At 36.0% G+C, this 19,020-nt stretch overlaps 2 protein-coding genes across 11 annotated transcripts in view; both read right to left on the bottom strand.

Annotated features, from left to right (window-relative positions):
- The window catches only part of FAM172A (family with sequence similarity 172 member A), a 428,090-nt gene that overhangs the window by 139,656 nt on the left and 269,414 nt on the right, over positions 1 to 19,020 (bottom strand). For all 10 annotated transcript variants that reach the window (XM_033401173.2, XM_004263530.4, XM_049708431.1 and 7 more), the window contains 2 exons: positions 9,775 to 9,891; positions 2,269 to 2,353 (listed from right to left, as the gene is read on the bottom strand). In XM_033401173.2, coding sequence (XP_033257064.1) covers positions 2,269 to 2,353; positions 9,775 to 9,891 — 202 coding nt within the window. The remainder of the gene's footprint in view (positions 1 to 2,268; positions 2,354 to 9,774; positions 9,892 to 19,020) is intronic.
- The window catches only part of POU5F2 (POU domain class 5, transcription factor 2), a 142,498-nt gene that overhangs the window by 41,444 nt on the left and 82,034 nt on the right, over positions 1 to 19,020 (bottom strand). The window lies entirely within an intron of this gene.

Genomic DNA, 19,020 nt, shown 5'->3' with positions numbered 1-19,020 from the left:
TGTGGCAATTTGGCTAGGTTGAACTACATTTCCCAGAATTCCTTTTCAATCTGTGTGTCTCTAGTTAGAATGGTACAAAAGGGAGACTTCTGTGGGAAATTTGGAGAGTTAAAGTCAAGCAGCAACAATTTCAAGCTCACACATGTTGTTTATCTGCTGGTTCACTTGGTGGCACAAGGCAGTGGTTACCAGGACAAAGGGCACTGGCTTCTACAGGACACCCACACCACCAAGGACAGAAGCCACAAGAACTGACATGGGTTTAAGTCCATCTTCATGGGCTCCAGCTCATGCTTATGGGTTCCAGCTCATTCTTGCTCTCCACCCCTTTACATAACATCTTCCCTTAACAACTGTCTGCTCTGTAGACTCAGCTCCAGCATCGCTTGCCAAGTCGACATTCTTATAGAGACTGCGTAACCAGCTCTGATCAAATCCCAGGTCAAATCTCCGTAATAAATCCTTTACTATATATAGTCAATCCTCATTATTTGTGAATTCCATATTTCTGAATTCACATACTTATTAAAATTTATTTGTAAACCCCCAAATCAATACTCATGGTGCTTTTGTGGTCATTTGTGGATATGCACATGTGCAGCGTGGTAAAAAATTTGAGTTGCTCAACACACACATTCCTAACTAAGGTGAAACAAGGCCATGCTTCGCCTTCTTGTTCCAGTTATTGTACTGTAAACAAGTGTCCTTTTCGCAGACTATTTAGTGCCATGTTTTTCACATTTTTGTGCTTTTGTTGGTGATTTTGTTCTCTGAAATGGCGTCCAAGTATAGTGCTGAAGTGTTAAGACAGTGATGTGTCTTATGGAGAAAATAAGTCCCATTAGGGCATGAGTTACAGTGCTGTTGACTGTGAATTCAATGTTAGTGAATCAACAATATATATTAAATAAGGCGTCTTTAAACTGAAACACTCATAAAACAAAGTTATGTATTGATAGGTCAATGAAAATGTGACCAGCAGCTTGCAGGAACCTAACCCTGTATTTTTCCTAGGAGTGATGATTCAGTATTCACTAATTCAGTGTTCTCAGAGACTTTATAGAACATAATCACTGATAATAAAGACAATATATTGTAATTAATGTACACCACACACACACACACACACACACACACACACACACACTGTAGCATATATATCACCTAGTAGTCTGTTGCTCTGACTGAACCCTGATTGACAGACCTGAAAGGTTTAGTTATAATGATAGTGAAGCTCAGTTCAAGTTTAGGTATTAATGATGGTGAAATTTAATTATAATAATAGTTCTTTACCTAGTAGTTGAATTGTTCTCCAAATTATTTCCTTCAAATATGTAAACATGTATGCAACTTTGCTTAGCGATTAGCTATCTCTTATGGTTGTTATATGAGGTAGTTCATGTTCAAAACTTCTACTCATTCTCTGGCATCTATGACCAAAGCAAACCCATTTCTGTTCTGTAACATAACCAGACACCACTGCTCAGTTTGTGTTTACTATCAAAATTGTGAAAGCCAAAATCAGAAAGTAATGAAAAATGTCACTCTTTCCTCTTATCTAGAGATTAGAGACTAAAGTAACCCACCTTTTAGGATGGAAATCAATGCCACTCTTCAACTGTCTGGAGCTCGCCTGCTTCCTCAGGTGCTCACCCCGCTACCTCTTTTCTTTCAGTGGACAGGCCAGTCTTGTCTTTGCCCCCTATGAGTATCTTCCGATCCGTTCCAGCCCTTACTCCTTATACTGCTCTGTTTCTTTTGCCTAGAATACCACCCTGCATGTCCTCCTATAATCCAAGTCCTATCTAACACACAAGGTCCAGCCAAAATCTTTTACGTGAAAAACTTCTCTAGACTCTAGGCCACAGCAATGTCTCTTCTCTGAACTCACAGTCTTGACTGCCTACTGGATCACTGAATTGGTAATCAATCAGAGACAAATACTCTGAGATCCTGTACAGCGATCCAGTCCTTGTCCTAATTTTCAATTTATGTACATCTAATCTCCCTAAGCTTCAACAGCAACTGTCTAAATTACTCTCACGTTGTTTCACCTATTCATCTTTACAGAGTTGGATGGTAAGCATCTTCAGCTACTTAATGTACTTCTGGTAGTAGGTCAGACCCATGCTGTATGTTACCAATAATTCATTTAAAGATTCAAGGCAGAACAACATGCTTAATTCACAAAATAGAATTCCACATTTCATTAGCATATTTTTTCACCTTAATAAAAAGCACTCTATACATCTCTCATCAAACACATACCTGCTGAGACTCGGGGACAGTCAGGCAGCATGGACTCCACTGATGTGTCTAACGGTTCTGAGCTAGAGACCCAATTACAACAGTTCTGCAATGTAATAGAGACAATGTTCTGTTGAAACATAATTTAAGGCAAGACCAGCTTGTTAGGCTGTAGAGATTAATTTATCCTATACAATCAACCACTATAAGTATACTCTATTTTCCATACTCTGTAAAAAATTCTCTTATGTAAATAGTCAGTAATTATTCATGACCAATATGACTGTGGAAAAGAGTTCATCTTCTACAATTCAGCAAGTTATCTGTCCTGATATTAAGAAGACATGTAACCTTCTGTGAACTATGATGCAATATACTCATAAGAGAAGGCTAGGATTTTAATTAAAGGAAATTGAAAAGGGTATCTATTTTTAACTTGTAGATGGAAATAAATATTAATTTGAACATGTGAAAGAATAGTGATATTTTAAAACTATATTCTTTGTCTTTGTAATACTAGAGGAAATAAATTTTGCAATTACTCCTCAAAATCTGGCCCATATAAATATACTATCATTTAATTTTTACTTCAACTTGGTTCAATGAAGGCTGTATCAAACAGTTCAAAAGAAACACAACCTGGTGAATTGTAGCTGTGTGTCTGAGGACACAAAGCCTTCAATATTAAGAATAAACCTCTAAGATAATGATGATTTACAACTCAGACAGATGAAATAAAAATAATCTATATTCCTTCCATACATTTTAAGTGTGTATTTGAAGTCTGGCTTTAAAAATGTGATTAACCTCATATGGCTTTAAAAAAATTTCCAACATACACACGTGCACACACACACACACACACACACACGCAGACAGACACACACACAAACACAATGAATTTCCAGACAGATTTTATTTCAAAAGAAATCATCCTATCAATCATATTGGAAAAATCGCTGATTGCTATTCTGGTAAACAAGCATGTATTGTGTATTTTTAGATGCTTGCTGTCCTGGTTGTGCACCATGGAATCCGTCCTCACTGTGGAAAGATCCTTGACTGGTAGATCAAGTGTCTTATTGTATTTCCTTAATTCATTCTGTCTGGAAGAAGATGTCAGCTGTGTTGCAGTGAGGAGAGAATTTCAAAGGCCCCAGTCCCCACCAATAAAGGCCGAGGAATAGCTTTTGAATAGATTTGTCAAGGCAACCCTACTGTTCTGGGACCAGGGAGAGCAGGAATAACATAAAGGAAGGGTTGCTGTATGAGATTAGAAAGTGAAGTTCACAAAGCATGGCAGATTTTTGTAAGAAACAGTAGATCAATGAAACTATTGAACTGTGCGGAAAAAAAAAAACATGAAAACAAACACAACATCTAGTAATGTTCTTAACTGCTTTGCTTTCTCTCTTTTTACATTTAAAATGGATAAAATATTACTATCTTCATGTATTATAAAAGCTTGAGGGTTTAAAGTGGATATGTATTCTATAATTTTCACTCCTAATCTTAATTAGCAGCTGAATGCAAAATTATACAATGTAAGGGAGAAGAAATTATAAAAGAAATAGGGTTTTAGAAGATATTTCGTACATTTGAAATAAATAAAATTAATATTACTATTGATAGAATACCACCTCAGAGAGTTCTAGATAATGCAGAAGATTAGCACACAATTAGCCAGCTTTTATATACAGTGTGACACTTGCTTGTAAGAAATGAGTATTCTCCAAAGCAGTGTCAAGATATGTAAATGGATGATTTGTTTTATCATTCATCACAATCCCTAATAAATTCAAAAATCATGACTTCTATAGGTACTAAAAATAGGTTTCCAATGATACAGGGAGATAGCTTCAATGAAGAATGACTTTCTCTTTCTCTCTCTTTTTCTTAAACAATTTAGTCTTTTCAATGACAGCAATTAGCTCTACCGACAGACAGGCAGCGATTAGGTATATATTTTAATTATTATTCATCCTAGTAGTACCTCCAAATCTGATGAAAGTCGGCTATCACCCAGGTGATATGTCAGTCTTAATACTGTTCACTTACACTTCACATATGTAAAACTATGTCTTATAGGATATTTCCAGTATTAGTAACAGTGATGGTACATTATAGTATTAAGGCGATTAGTCATTTTCTAACTCATCATTGACATTAAAAGCTGAACAAAATGGATCTTATCCAGGTCACCTTTAACTCAAATATTTAAAACAAAATACAGGTTTACATTTTATGATTCTGAAATTTCAGTTTTTATCTAGGCACATGTTTAGGCTTTGATCTCTCATAAAAGTAGGGTAGAAAACAAACATCCTATAATTAAAGTAAATGTGTCCAAAAGTTCTCTGCAATGACAAAGTACTGGTATAGAATTGTAAAGGTTTGATACCATAAGTTGACACATACGTATGGTGTGTGCATGTTTGTGTGATATTTCTATCCCACTGGGAAAGATAGAGAGAGAAAAGGACAAAACAAGCTAAAAATATGTTTGCCATATGATAGAGTATAATGAAACAAAATAATGTAAACAAACTGGGAAATATATGTAAAGAAGGAAATACGAGAAAGACATACAGCCATTACATATGAATTCAATCTATCTGAAATTCCATCTTATCAAATGGAACCCCCTATTCTGAGATGTGTTTTTATAGTTTAGAAACCAAATCTCTTTTCACTGTTTTTCTAATGCTTATTTTATCCCTCTTCTCAATGCCCCAATTTGCACCCTATTCCAGTTCTTCAGTTGAGATGAACACTAGCTAAGTGTCTTGGATGACGACAGAAGCAGCCCACTAGGAAGGCCCTATCTAAACCCAGATCATGCTGGAGTGTGTTCCCAGACCTCAGAGATCTTATTCTCAGTTGCCCTGAGCAGACAACAAGGCATGCTGGACTAGAGGTACCAACAGAGCCATGCTTGAGCCTCAGATGCAGCCCCGCCTCATCCCGACCAACAAGCAGAGAGAAAGAAGCCCTTGGCCAGAGCCAGCAGATGGGGATGGATCCTGTAACTACAATTTCTCTGGGTCTGAGGGAATAAGAGAAAAAAAGGCAATACAGTGAGTGTCTTAAAGTTAAGTGTTTTCAACTTTAAAGGTCTTTTACTCTGAAATTATGACTTTAAAATTAAAATTAAAACTTTAGGTTTTTGTGGTTGTAAATTGCCTTCTTCGTGAAATCCAAAAGTTTGGGAGCTGTTAGTATAAACTAGAAGTGCCTATAGGCCAAAACAGTGCTGAGTGACTATTTAAACCAAGGTTGACAATATTTCAGTGTAGATATGAAATGAATCAAAACATTTTATAAAAACTTTACAACTTAATATATTATGTTTGAAGAGAAAAGTAGGTACTAGGTATTCCTGTGCAAGATATTTGGAAGTATTTGGAGGTGCATGTTGCCCTGGTTGAGCGTAGATTTTTATTCATTTTTATGAGTTATAAATCATCAGTGTCTAGAGGTTGATGCTTAATATGGAAGGCATTGTGTCCTCCTCAGACAAGAAGAACTACTACTTATCAGGTTGTGTTTCCAGGACTGACACTCAGAACTGAATGGTGATGGCTAAGGGTTCATGACTATCATGTAGAACCATACATCTGGCTTGGCTGGAGACTTTCAGAGGCCAGGGGTATGTCAGGAAATGACATTCACCCACTCACCCATTATTTTTTTTAATAAAAACTATATATTTAAGTACAACATGATGATTTAAGATACATATACATAGTGAAATAACTACAGTCAAGCCAATTAACATGTTCTCCTTTACATAGCTAGCATTTTTCAGTGTGTGTGGTGAAAGAGCCTGAAATCCATTCTCTTAGCAAATTTCCAGTATTCAAAACAGTATTATTAAATATAGTCATCAGGCTGTACATTAGGTCTCTATACTTGTGCATTCTATACCACTGCAATCTTTGGCCAACATCTCCCTGTTTCCCCACCTTCCTGACACTGGTAACCACGATCCTACTCTCTGCTTCTGTGTGCTCGACTTTGTAAGATCCCACATATAAGTGATATCGTGTAGTATTTTTCCTTCTGTGTCTAGCTTATTTCACTTAGCATAATGTCCTTCTTAGGTTAAGTGGGTTCATCCTTGTTCACTCAGACTTTACAGGCCTGGAGCCTGAGGTAAGAAGTTCCTTTCAGGAGCTGCCTTTGGTTACTTTCTACCTCTTCTCATGAGGCTGGCTTAGTATGTATGCTTGGTCTTTTGGTTGGGAGTATATTTCGCTTGGAATCATTGCCATAGTAGCCCTCTTTGACCTTCTTTCTTTAAAAGAAATTGTTATTTTAAAGTTATACAATTAATACAAGAATACAGTACTTAACCTTCTTTCACTGTGCTACTTTTAAAAAATCAGCTTTCTATAGTAAATGAATACTTAACATCAGCAACTTTACCATATTAATTTAAACATGTTTGTAAAACAACAAACAACTTTACTAATTTGTAGTACAACAAGAATGACTAGGCAATTTGTACCATTATCTTACTTCCACATTTTAAAGCAGTGTTTGGTGAAATAATGGAGCCAATCTGGTGAAATAATGGAGCCAATCATCAAGAGGCCAAAAGCACTGAGGCTTCATCTACAACCAGACTGGTGTTTTTATGGATAACGTGCCAGTTCAGCTGAGGTGTTTTTCTTGGCGGGGATATCTGCAAGCTCTCTCAGTTTTTGAGCTGACTTTAAATGGAGCTGGAGTCAGCGAGGTGGTAGGGCAGTGGGCGGTGGAGGGCACAAAGGTTGCCCTGCCACGGCTTCTCCCAACACCTGTGCTCAAGACAACTGCCCTTTCTAATTGCTGAATCCAGGCTTGCTTGCTCTTCAGTATTTCACAGAGTCTTGCAGAGTGCACAGGGACTGAGAAGGAGAAAGAAGAGGGGACGCTGTTTCATCCTGAGTGTTGGGAGATCCTGGACTCTAACCTTGCTAAACCACACTGAATTCTCCACTAGGGGATCACACATTTAGGTGAGTTCCTGCAAGGATATCTGAAAGATATCCCTTTTTTTGCTCTTGTTTCAGTGGAGAGCTCTGAGCAGGGATGATTTCAAAGCCCCATCAACAATGATCTAATCATTTTTATCTCTGGGATCTTATAGTGTTTTCTACAATAATACAGTTGATTCCTTTATGTAGTACCATTTGGTTTTCAAGGGGTTTTCCTCTTGGTTATCACCTTTGATTCTCACAATAATTCATGAAATAGATGAAATCGGAATTATTATGTCTAGTTCACAATTATGAAACAGGCCCAGAAAGGCAGAGTGGCTTTCTAAAGACAGTAAGCCTTGGCAGAGTACCTGGTAGACCCAGGTAGTTCACGCTAGCTCCTTAATTACTGTTTTACCTAGTGAGTGACTAAGCCAGCATCATTATCAATACTCGTTCTCCTAACTCCTTGTTCTGAATTACTTCTCTTTCGTAAGATATTTTGAATATGCAAATCATTCATGAAACAAAAGGAGAACAGTGTTCATCTATCTTATATTATTTGGGGTGAAAAGGTAACAATAATAATAGCTGTGATTTACTGAACTTCTTTAAAGTGCCAACAACTGTGCTGTTTCCTTACATGCATTTTTTCCCAGCCATGTTTGTAAGATAGGTATTATATTTTATAGATGAGAAAATTGAATCTCAAAGATATTAAGAAACTTGCCCAGGACTACACAGCTAGGTAAATGATTGACCTGGGGTTTGAATTTTGGTAAGTCATAACACACAACTCTTCACGCTTCTTTATGCCTAAGGCATAATCAAGGGAATTGAAAGAACTAGGTCATTTATCAAATTTTATAAAATTTTCAAAAATTTTATAAAAGCTATGTCTGCAAAAAAATTATTGACAGCTTTGACAAAATTAAGATAAATTCAATTACTGCCTATTTCAGTCAGATGAAAAAATGCACAGATTAATATATGCTGATTTTTAGGGGATGCCTAATCCAATCTTAGAAATACTTAAAAAGTAAATCTAAATAAATTCTGTTATATTTGTCACCTGGAATGAGACATGAAGAACTCGCAATCAAAAAACATGATAAACAGGGATGCTTCTTGTTTGGGATAAGCCCTAAATTCTATATTGGCTGTGTGTGGGGAAAAAAGGTACCAACAGATCATTTATAAACCTTACTAGTTATATAATACTGGGAGCTGTTTATGTATCCATTTGGACCGATAAACTGCATAAGAAAGTATAGTCATAAAATACACAAAATTTCTCTTGGAAGAATTTAGGTCCTTGGTAATGAAAATTAAGGATGTAGCTAAATTGTGAAAGGAGAAAGGAGAAAAGCAATGTGGTCAGAAAACACCTGGGTGTTAGAATAGATTAAAAACCCCCCACCTTTATATGTTCATTATGAGGAGTAAAAATATTTTGGACTTCTGCATGATGAAAATACTTTTTCTAATGGAGAATAACAACAGTGAAAACAGATTGGTGATATGATAACACCACTAGGGGATTATATAGCCTAGTCTTTCTGTTTATTCAAAACTCTTTTCAAACACTAACTCTCTGGTCCTTATGGTGCACCATGAGGACTGGCAGAAGTTACTGTACCTATGGTGAGAGGTCAGCTGAATAAATAGCTGGGTATTCTATTAAAAAAAAAAAAAAACACTGGAAGAAAATCAGGAAGGTCAACCAGCTCATTCATATATATAAATGTAAGTATTGATTTGATTAAACAATTGCTAAAGCATGGCGTGGCTAATGTCAATTGCTTATAATATCAGGAAGGTGAATATAAGTAAAAAAGAAATTTCAGCTATATATCTGTAATAGGAATCAAGGAAATAATGAGCTGAAAGTTGTTTGAAAAATGGGAGCATGTTCAATGAGTCCTTGTAAATTCTCAGGTTCACAAGCCCTTAGGAAGCGTGAAAAAGCTTTCTTAGCCTGAGGCTGGACCATGACCAGCCCCTGGGTTTCTCCTAGCTCAAGGGTCTGCAAAACACTATTTCAGCTTTTCACTTCTTCTCCCCCTACTGGCAGCAGTGAGCCATCCATTTAAGAGGGGCACATATCGACCACTTCTGAAGAAAAGAATGAGACAATGTATATTGGGCTTGTTTCTTGTAATTAAGCAGTACCAATGCTAAATACCAAAATTAAAAAGCAGGGAATAATAACCTCCTAACAGATCATGACCTTATTCAGCCAAAGTTCCTACTATATACTGTATGCATACATATATTCTATAGAAAGCCAATAAAAAAAAGAAAGAAAAAGAAAAAGGGGATATTCTATAGAAAGCCAAAAAAAGAAAAAAGAAAAAGAAAAATGGGAGGAGGGCTTTCAAAAAAGTAGTCTTTCTTCAGAAGGGTTTCCTATTATTATTTCAACCATGTCTAGTTTTCTCTATTCCCTCTTTCTGCCTCCAGAAAGGGAATTTGGCGGTGGGAGGTGATATAAGTTAGTGGGGCTGCTCAAGATATAAAGGCTCACACTCATTCATCTCAGCACAGAAAAAAATCATCTCACCTCTCTCATCCATTCTCGAATCGTTTTGCCAGCTTCTTGATGCCACACATTGTGAACAGAGTCTGTCAACGCCACAGCAGTCACCTTACTTTTCACATCTGCTTCTCGTTGAATCATCTGTTTTTAAAAAGGAAAATAAAATATTGGCCACAATTTTTTTCCCTACTGGGTGCAATCTGCTTAGTCATAGATAACAGTAATATATTAAAAATGAAAAAGCAATATGCATCTCTTGTTCAAATTTACTCTTTTCTACACTGAACACATGCCTTATTCTTGTACAGAGGTGTGAAAAGACCTAATATTTTCTTTGCAAAAGACAATACCACTTAAGTCTTAGAACTGTGCAGCTCTATTATTTTCCTCGTGGTTTGACAATTCAAGGATTAAAGGCATCACAGGGGAAAAAAAGAGGAATCCCTGAGGGCTTTTTTTATAAGTTTCTTCCACCATGTCCTATTTCAGTGCTTCAGGGAGTTGTACCAGGGGTTCACTGTTAGCTACTTAGGACTAACTTCTGCTAATTTTTAGTAGACGGCACATCAGTAAAGAAAGATGTCTTTGACTTTTCCAATTTAACTAGCCTGCTCTTCACCAAGGCCTTGTAATTCCTTGGTGTTTTAAATGACCACAAAGATCTTTCTCTTCCAAGATTATCAATGTCATTTTGCTTTCTTTTAGGCTGAAAAATGATTACATTTTAACTTGTTTCTATAGAATGTTATTTCTATAAAATTAAATTGTTCTAAAACTTAAGAAAAGAGCCACTTGGCTTGAAGAAATGGAAGAATTCATCAGTGGTCTGCAAAATAAAGAAACTGAGAAATAGTAGTTCTAGATTAAAAGAATCATAAACATTCTAACTCTACTAACACTAGTAACTGATTTGACACAACAAATATAAGAAAGCTTAATAAAAAATTTAGTTTCAATACAGTATCTAGTAGCCTTGAATTTTATAGCCATGCCTTCACTCTTTCTTTGCATCAAATGTCTTTTCTCCCTCTAAAAAAGAGCAATTTCTCTATCATTTACTATTAATTTATTGTCTATCAAAAATACATTACTGCATTAAAAAAAAGGGAGAATTCTGAATGGTGATGAAAGCTCACACAGAAAACAATGCAAGCCACACTTCTGATACCAAATGATGCCTGTTGGCATTCTGAATTAAAAATGTCTCTCTCCTAAATTTCTTTAAACCCTGCATATGCACATCCCCTTTCACTAAACAGTACCTAATGGGAATCTAATTCACTGTTAATGCTGCCTCAGCAGCATTCCTGCACCTTAAATCTTTGTGCCTTGTGGTTTCTGCTCATGTAATGTGCAAATCTTAAAATCAATGTTGGTTATGAACACCATAATATTAATGCAAAAATTCACCTGGCAGTACCAATAATATTTTTAAAAGCATAAAATAATACTCTAATTCAATACTTCACGTTCATTATTAGGCAGTTTACTACCTGCTTCTAGATTTTATTTTAAAAATAGATTCTCATTGGATTACAATGGCACTAGAATATAGAAATTTAAACTGACATTGGATAATAAACCCCCAAATTCCACAACAGTGAATCCACCTGGCTCATGAAGAACTTATATGTCCTTATTCTCATTTTCTAAACAGGAACACTTAGAGATCTAGGAAGATTGTTGTTGAAGTTACTAAATAAGAACACCACACTCTTCTAGTAGTCTAAGAATATGTCTGCATTTATAAATATTTGTGCTGAATTTTGTTTTGGTTATTGTTGACACATGCTGACTTAAATTTAAGGTGGTAGTGTCTGAAGGTACTACATATTGAGGACCATTTGTGAAATGATATAAAATTAAGAGTTGAAAAGGCTGAGGATTTAGTGCAAAAGTAGAAAATCTGGGGATTAAAATTCTACAAACCTGGAAAAATATACAGTTGATAGACTGACTACCAGAGCGAAAAAACTTTGGTCTGTTTGTTCATCTGGCTGACATTTCACACAATGGATGGTGATGATCTGTAACTTTTCTTCACATCACATCAAAACACATTAATCATCCAGCATGATACTCCCTTACATTGTTATGGTTCTTTACAGTTTAAAGAGCACTTCCTTCCATATTATATTACTAGAGGAGGGGAATGGTCAAATTCCAGAGGATCTCAATCAAGAGCTGTTTACAAATGAACCCAGTAACAAAAAATTTCAAATATTTGACTGTTTAGGATTAGTAGAATTTTAAATCTGTGAAAATCTTAACATTTTAGTTTTTCAGACTATTTTCCTCTTTGGCCATGCTGCAACTGGTAGTACTGGAACTACTTGCAAGTGCCATTTCCGTCCAAAGCCTCTGCTTCTTGCATCTGTTGGTGTGGTTCCTAGCTCCCATTCTCTCCCTTACTGCTTCCACTACGAATGAGCAGTGACGAAAAATGCTGGAGAATGGCAGTGGGGGGGTAGACTGAACACAGGAATCAAGACTGTTTAAGAGACAGACCTTAGATGGAACACAACTAAAGCAAGGAATGGGTGGAGGCACAGCTGGGCAGGAAAACAACTTCTTTAAAAGTCCACAGTAGAAGACCATGATAGTCTGGAAAACCCAGAAATCTGAAAGGAAAGAAGCCATATGACCGAAGTCCTACTATATGTCAATCTAAGGTGGAGATGTGGTTTTTATTAGGATCCATGGATATGAACACCTTTGAAATTCTTTGCAAAATTCTGTCTGTATGTGATATGAATATTTTTCTGGGAGAGGATGCTTAGCTTTCATTAGATTCTTAGAGGGATCTTAATTTCTAAAAATGGTAAGAGTTTGTGATCTCTATACCAATCTTTCAGAAAAGAAAGATGGCATTTTTTTTTTGTTAAAATGTCTTCAGTATGGCAGTATGGTATTGAGTTGAATGAAAGTGAAAAAAAAATTGATAACCCAGACATCAACATCCTAAAGTTTCATGGCTTACTTAATGTATGGTAAAATTAAAATACTGTTTGCTTTTCTTTGTGTATCTAATATTTGTTTCTATCTGAGTAGCACTTCATACATTTCAAAATGAATACATAGTCAATCTCACTTCACTCTGAAATAATACTGAAGTGTATATAAACCTTGTATCATTTTCCCCATTTCAGAGGAGGAAACTGAAGCTTTGAAACTGGTTAAAGGCCACACAGATATGACTCTATATCTGTGGCCATGTAAAGTGACACAGCTCTGACTTGACCATGACTTTATGTCTTGTGTTCTTTCATTTGTATCACATGGGGTCTATTTCTCAGTAATATACTATTACACTCTTATATAAATAAACTCATTTGATTAATTCCATTTTCATATATACAATATTTCATTGACTTGGACATTTAAAAGAATGGTTTAAAAAAATCCAAATCCAAATCAGTAAAGAATGTTGAAATCCTGAAAATCATGCTAAGAGAAATCAGCCATGAGCAAAATCATACTATCAACAGCATTAAAAATTATTACTATAGTTCTACAATAAATGATGTATAGGATAACAGGGAAAGTTAAATATTTATATAAATCATATTGATGATTTGAGAATTAATACAAATATTTGATGCTGTCATCTGATATTTTTCTTTCCCCTTCCTAATTCTGTTCATCTATTCCATTTTTGTTATAATGTCTTTTCACCTTAGCTTATACACAATTAATCTGCTCTTTCCTTCATTGTACTGCCTGCTCCCAGTCTGACAAAATTAAGCCAATAAATATCAAGTACTTTGAACAGTAAAAACATATACCGTCTGTATGCAGGCTCATCTTATTATTAAAATTTTTGATGGGGTTGAAATTGAGAGAAAAAATACCTATTACTTTTTTTCTTCCAGAGTAAGAGTAAGATTTTAAACATTAAGTAACTATAACAAGATAAGACAGCTTATCTGAGTGTAAGAGTATTTGGCAAGATGGAGACCAGAGGACCAGAAGGGCGGAATGAGAGGGCCAGTCAGTGGCAGCTACCTTTGCTCCCCTCCATGGATATGGCCCTTCCACAGGGCTGCTACCATCTCTCCCCAGAAATCAGGTAGGACTTTTCTGTCCACCTAACCTCCCTCACCATGCTTTCTCCAATGCCCTCAAATGATGTATCTGCTTACTATCTTCATAAGTACCTGGCCCAATTCAAATACTTCATGTCACCCCAAAAGTTCCTTAATTCCCTTTTTGTACCTACAAACTGTTTAACTTTTCTGTGGGTTTCATTTCTTCTAGAACTCTACCGTGAGGTACTTTTAGCAAAGGAAAACATAAAGACTCTTTTATTTCCACCAAATCAAATGAAAAAATTGCTGTCCATTTGTCTTAGCTTAGAAGATAAGCTTTTGAAGGCAGGGAAATGTTGATGTTATAGGGATGCTCTACCATGAAATCTGTGGGGGTAGGTTCGTGTCTCTACTCCAGGGCCTTGGATTCTGGAAATTACAAATCCAACCTAATACTAGATTCAATACTCCCAACCTGAAAAAGAAGTGAACCCTGAACTGGGTTGTCTTCACCCTAACCTAAAAGAAGAAACAGATAATTTTATTTTCCCATATTTGTGACCCAGCAGCCACAGCACTCAGAATAAATATGTCTTATATCTTAAAGTCCGAGGGGACCTCCCGAAAGAGCCAGTGTGGCTTAGGGGTAGGGATTTATATATGTGCATGTAGATCCATATTTATATTTGCATATATATTTTAAACATGTTTTTGAGGGAAATATTTTAAAAGTCTTTCATCAGCAAAAGCCATTACTTTCTTTTTAAATTCTGACATGTGTTACACATATGTACTGTGAGGGTTACAGCATGTGAATCACTTGTACAGGAAAGAATATTCTCAAAGAAAATCAAATAACCCATGTTTCCTTCAGACGAAGATCTGACACTACTGTACGTTTATAAATTTGAAGATCATTACTACTGTATGAGCATGAATGAATCCTTAGTCTGGTTAATAGCACGGTTGAGATTTGAGATGTCTTTAAAAAAATACATATGAATATAAATAGATTAGCTCCCTCTAGAGCTTCTCAAGTTAAGATTTCAGATTAAGTTGTTCCAAAGTTTGGAAAGTATGAAAAGCCTTTTCACATTTTCGTTATGCAGATTATAATTACACTCAGTGCTTCTACTTGAGTGAAGTCTTTATGTGGTTCGACAAACTCTGGTATTTTACCACAAGCCTCTCCCATCATTTTACAGTTCTCCCTGTATGTTCCCTAGCGAGTGGTGCACTGTCCTCTGTGCTATCAGGCCTACCGTGTTAAAAATGTGCCCTGGGCCAAGATGACTAATCAGCTGCCAGTGGGTTTGGTAGAGTCTTTTCTGTTAACGTCTTCCTGAAGATTCTTTTGTACAAGTCTATCCCAATAGCATACCACCCACAGAACAAATACCTTTGCTGCAACATTAAAACTTTGGTTCTGTTACTCAAGGCTCTTGAAGCACCTCTAGTGATTATAATGAAATACGTATACACTTTGGTAGATGAAATAGGAAGACTAAACTGCCCAGCCGGAAATTCAGACAAGTATGACACTCAGCTCTCACATGTTACAGTTCACACTTCTCATCTGCATTCACTTTTTTTTTTTTTCCTCCTTCAAAAGTAGAAGCTTTCAAGTAAGCAGTCTTCATAAGGAGTGCAGTGGTTAGATTCAAGGACCTTGGAGTCAGATTCCCTGGGTTCAAATCCCTGCTCTGCCACTTCTGGTAGTAACACCTTGAGTTAATTATTTCAACTTTTTCAGTGTCTCTATTTCATCACATGTAAAAGGGAGATAATAAATAAACTAAGTCATAGAGTTATTGTGAGATGACATGAACTAAACATAAAGCAACTTGCAGAGCACCTGACACACGGTACACAATTATAGTAGAGGATCCCATAAAAACATATAATGTAAACTACGCCTTATGTGTAAACTAGTGCATTCTCCTTTCTCAATGTAGAAGGTAACAGAAGCTTAATTTAGAATGCATTTAATGACAATGTTATTTTTTAAAGGGTCATATATCCATAAAGGAAAAAAAATTTATGAAGGGCTGCTTTTTCCTTAGAGTATGTGGTTCAATAATTCTAAAATCACCTGTCTGAGGAGTAGAAAGAGCTGATTATTGCGTCTGTTTAAAGTCCTGTAATCAGAATACTAGACCAGTAATAGCACCATGCTAAAACAATTGTTGAAGCTGTACTGTGGCAACCTCACTTTCTGGGCACCAGCAAACCCTTTCAGAATTACTGGGCTGGCTACAAAGCACGTAGCCATGGCTCAGCAGTGCCAAGCTGGCAGAGAGAGAGTCTCTTTACCACTGTTTTTTGCATAAAAGGGAGTGTAGCTGACTATATTTTTAAAAAGGTAATCACAGAGATATGAAGTATGTCCAGAGGAAGGCAGTATAGTGTTGTAGTTAAAACACACATAGGCTTTGGAATAAGATGTCCGTAACATTTTTATTTTTGGTTAATCATTATAAGAATACAAAAATGGGAATAATAACAAATATATTATTAATCAAAACTAATTATAAGAATAACAAAAGTGGGAGTCACTCCATAGGGTGGCTGAAGGATAAATAAGGCATGTAAGCAATCAATACTGTCAGTTACTATTATTACTACCTTGACATTCATTTTTAATTTCTAAAATGTATCCTTCCTTTTAGATATGGTTATCTATGTACTCTTCAGTGACATCAACATTTGTGCTGATAGGGTAGCAGTTAAGAAGTGTCATACAGTTACTACACCCACCTCCACCCCAACTTTCTCCATTATGTAAAGTGATTCGGGCTTGCTTAAATGTTTTCAAAGGAAAGAATTAGGTATAAATAGGATAATCACATATTTCAGATAGTCCAAGACAGTCCTGGTTTACGCCTGTTGACCTGTGATAGTTATTAATAATGTCCCCTTTCACAGTTAAAAGTGTTTTGGTTTGGATAGTAAATTATATGGTCACTGAATGTATAATACGGAAGTTAAATGTCACTCTAGCAAATGAGTAAATCTTTGTGCTCAATGCTTAGCAATTTAAGGATATACCTAAACCTAGAGAGTTGTCACTAAAAAAGTAACCATGTAGAAAAACATACAAGAAATATTTCCCAAAGTTCCTAAGTTCCAAACTTAAGGGCAAGCCTCAGCACTGTGCGGCCCCTCACAGATGGACATGCAGCCTCACACCCTGGGTAGGTAAACATGGCCAGCTGGAGCTCCACTGTAACAACAGGATAAGACAACATTCTCTTTTCCTGTGCTTTGAAGCCCTAGCTTCAATTCTTACAACCTTTGTCTAATTTCAGGAAGGAAAAGGCTCTCTACAGGCAAGAACCCCAAGGGATAGGGTATGTAAACTGAAACTTCTTGGGTCACATGCATTTATGAAGATAAGTCTCCAGCCACCAGTTAGGGAATGGCAAGTTATGATTTATTATTGCAGGCGGCCAGAAGAGAGCAGTAATAACTTCCTTTTCCTTTCCTGCCTAGACCATGCTGCCACGTGCAGACTCCTTCAACAACAAAAAAGCATGTGGAAGGTAGGTTGAAAAGAAAAAGAAAAAACAAAACAAAACAAAACAAAACAAATATTAAGTGACTGACAATCTGGGAGTTGAGAAAGAAGACCAGTGCCTTACAAAAACACATGATGTGAGAAAAAAAGCCACAGTAAGAGAAACTTACTTTATTACTCCAGAAAACAGCAAGTTAATTATAAGAAAAAAGAAAATAAAAGAGGTCACAGATTAAAAAGCCAGTGTAAGACTTCATCAAGGTGACTTATTTGATTAAAATGTTTTATTATGTAATGTTAGAAGACTGACCATAAGTTGGCAAGATATTATAAAACACAGATTTGAAAATTGCAATGAATATATATGAAGTGGATATATCATAAAAGTATAAGTAAGGACTAAAAACACTGCCAGTCCAAAACACTAAGGCAGGCTTAGCAAAGGAGATGTTTAAATGATGACAATACACGGTCTTAGAAGGAAAAATGAGAAAACTTTTTAAAACCTTATAAATGTACTACATACCAAGAAATGTTTCTGATGCAAATAGGTAGTAAGCATGTTCACGATACTAAGTTGAAAAATCACTTATGAGCCTTTGGTAATTGGTATATACTATAAATACTTTGGTATATTATAGGTTTGGCAGGGGCAGGCATACACATTCAGCTGGGAGAATGTTAATATACTTAAGTTTGAAAGCATAGCAGTTTCTTTAGGTCTGGGAAAAAGAAAGATAAAGGGATACAATTTCCTGCCACAAAGATACATAGTAGATAACTGAGTACAGGAGATCATGTTATTTAACAAATTTCTCTTAAAAGCCTTTACCTTAGGTGTGAGGTGATGGATATGTTGATTGGCTTGGCTGTGGTTGAATATTTCACAATGTATACAGATACTAGGGTCATCAGGTTGTACACCTTAAATATACACAAAATTTAATTGTCAATTATACCTCGCTAAACCTGGGGAAAAAACCTCTACATTGAATTTCCACATAGATGTTGGTGCATCTCAAATTTCATTAAAGTTTTCAAAGTTATTCTACAAGTTTAACAATATTTTTATAAAAAATTCAGGTTCCAATTATCAGTATTGTTTTCAACATATTTTAAAGGCTGCATATTCTGTTACTTGGCATAAACAGGGGGAGTGATATTCTAATTTATCAACTGTTCTAGGTAATACATTATTACCATTAGGTTGATTTTTGACCTTTGGGAAGAACTCATAATTCAGGAAGGAAGCCAGGTTCAGATAAATTCTGTAGAGACCCTTAATATTCTGAGTATTTATATATAGACTATCTCTTTAGATAGAACAATTTCTTTTAAAATAGATTGGTAGTTGAGGGATTATGGATCTGTTTTATAGATCAGGAAAGTGATGCTTAGAGAAAGTGACTTGCCCATATTCACACACTTAGTATGTGGCTCAGCTAAACCCATTAATTCTAAATCCCGTGTCTTTATACCATGGCTATCTGTATATAATACCCTACATTTAACCAGCTGAAATACTTATTATACTGGTAATGATTTGTTCACTATCTTTCTTCCCCACTGAAATGCAGGCTCCCAGAGGGGAGGATCATATTTGCTGGGTCAACACCACATCTCTTTCCCTACACAGTGACTGGCACATAGTAGGTGCTCAAAAATTATTTGTGGAATGAATGGAGGCGCTATTTACAAAATGGAATAGATCAGGGAAAGTGATGG

Source organism: Orcinus orca, chromosome 3 (genome assembly GCF_937001465.1).
Source record: "Orcinus orca chromosome 3, mOrcOrc1.1, whole genome shotgun sequence".
In the NCBI taxonomy this organism is placed as follows: Eukaryota; Metazoa; Chordata; class Mammalia; order Artiodactyla; family Delphinidae; genus Orcinus; species Orcinus orca.
The sequence above is the reverse complement of the archived record's forward strand: the minus strand, read 5'-3'. Positions and strand labels throughout refer to the sequence as shown.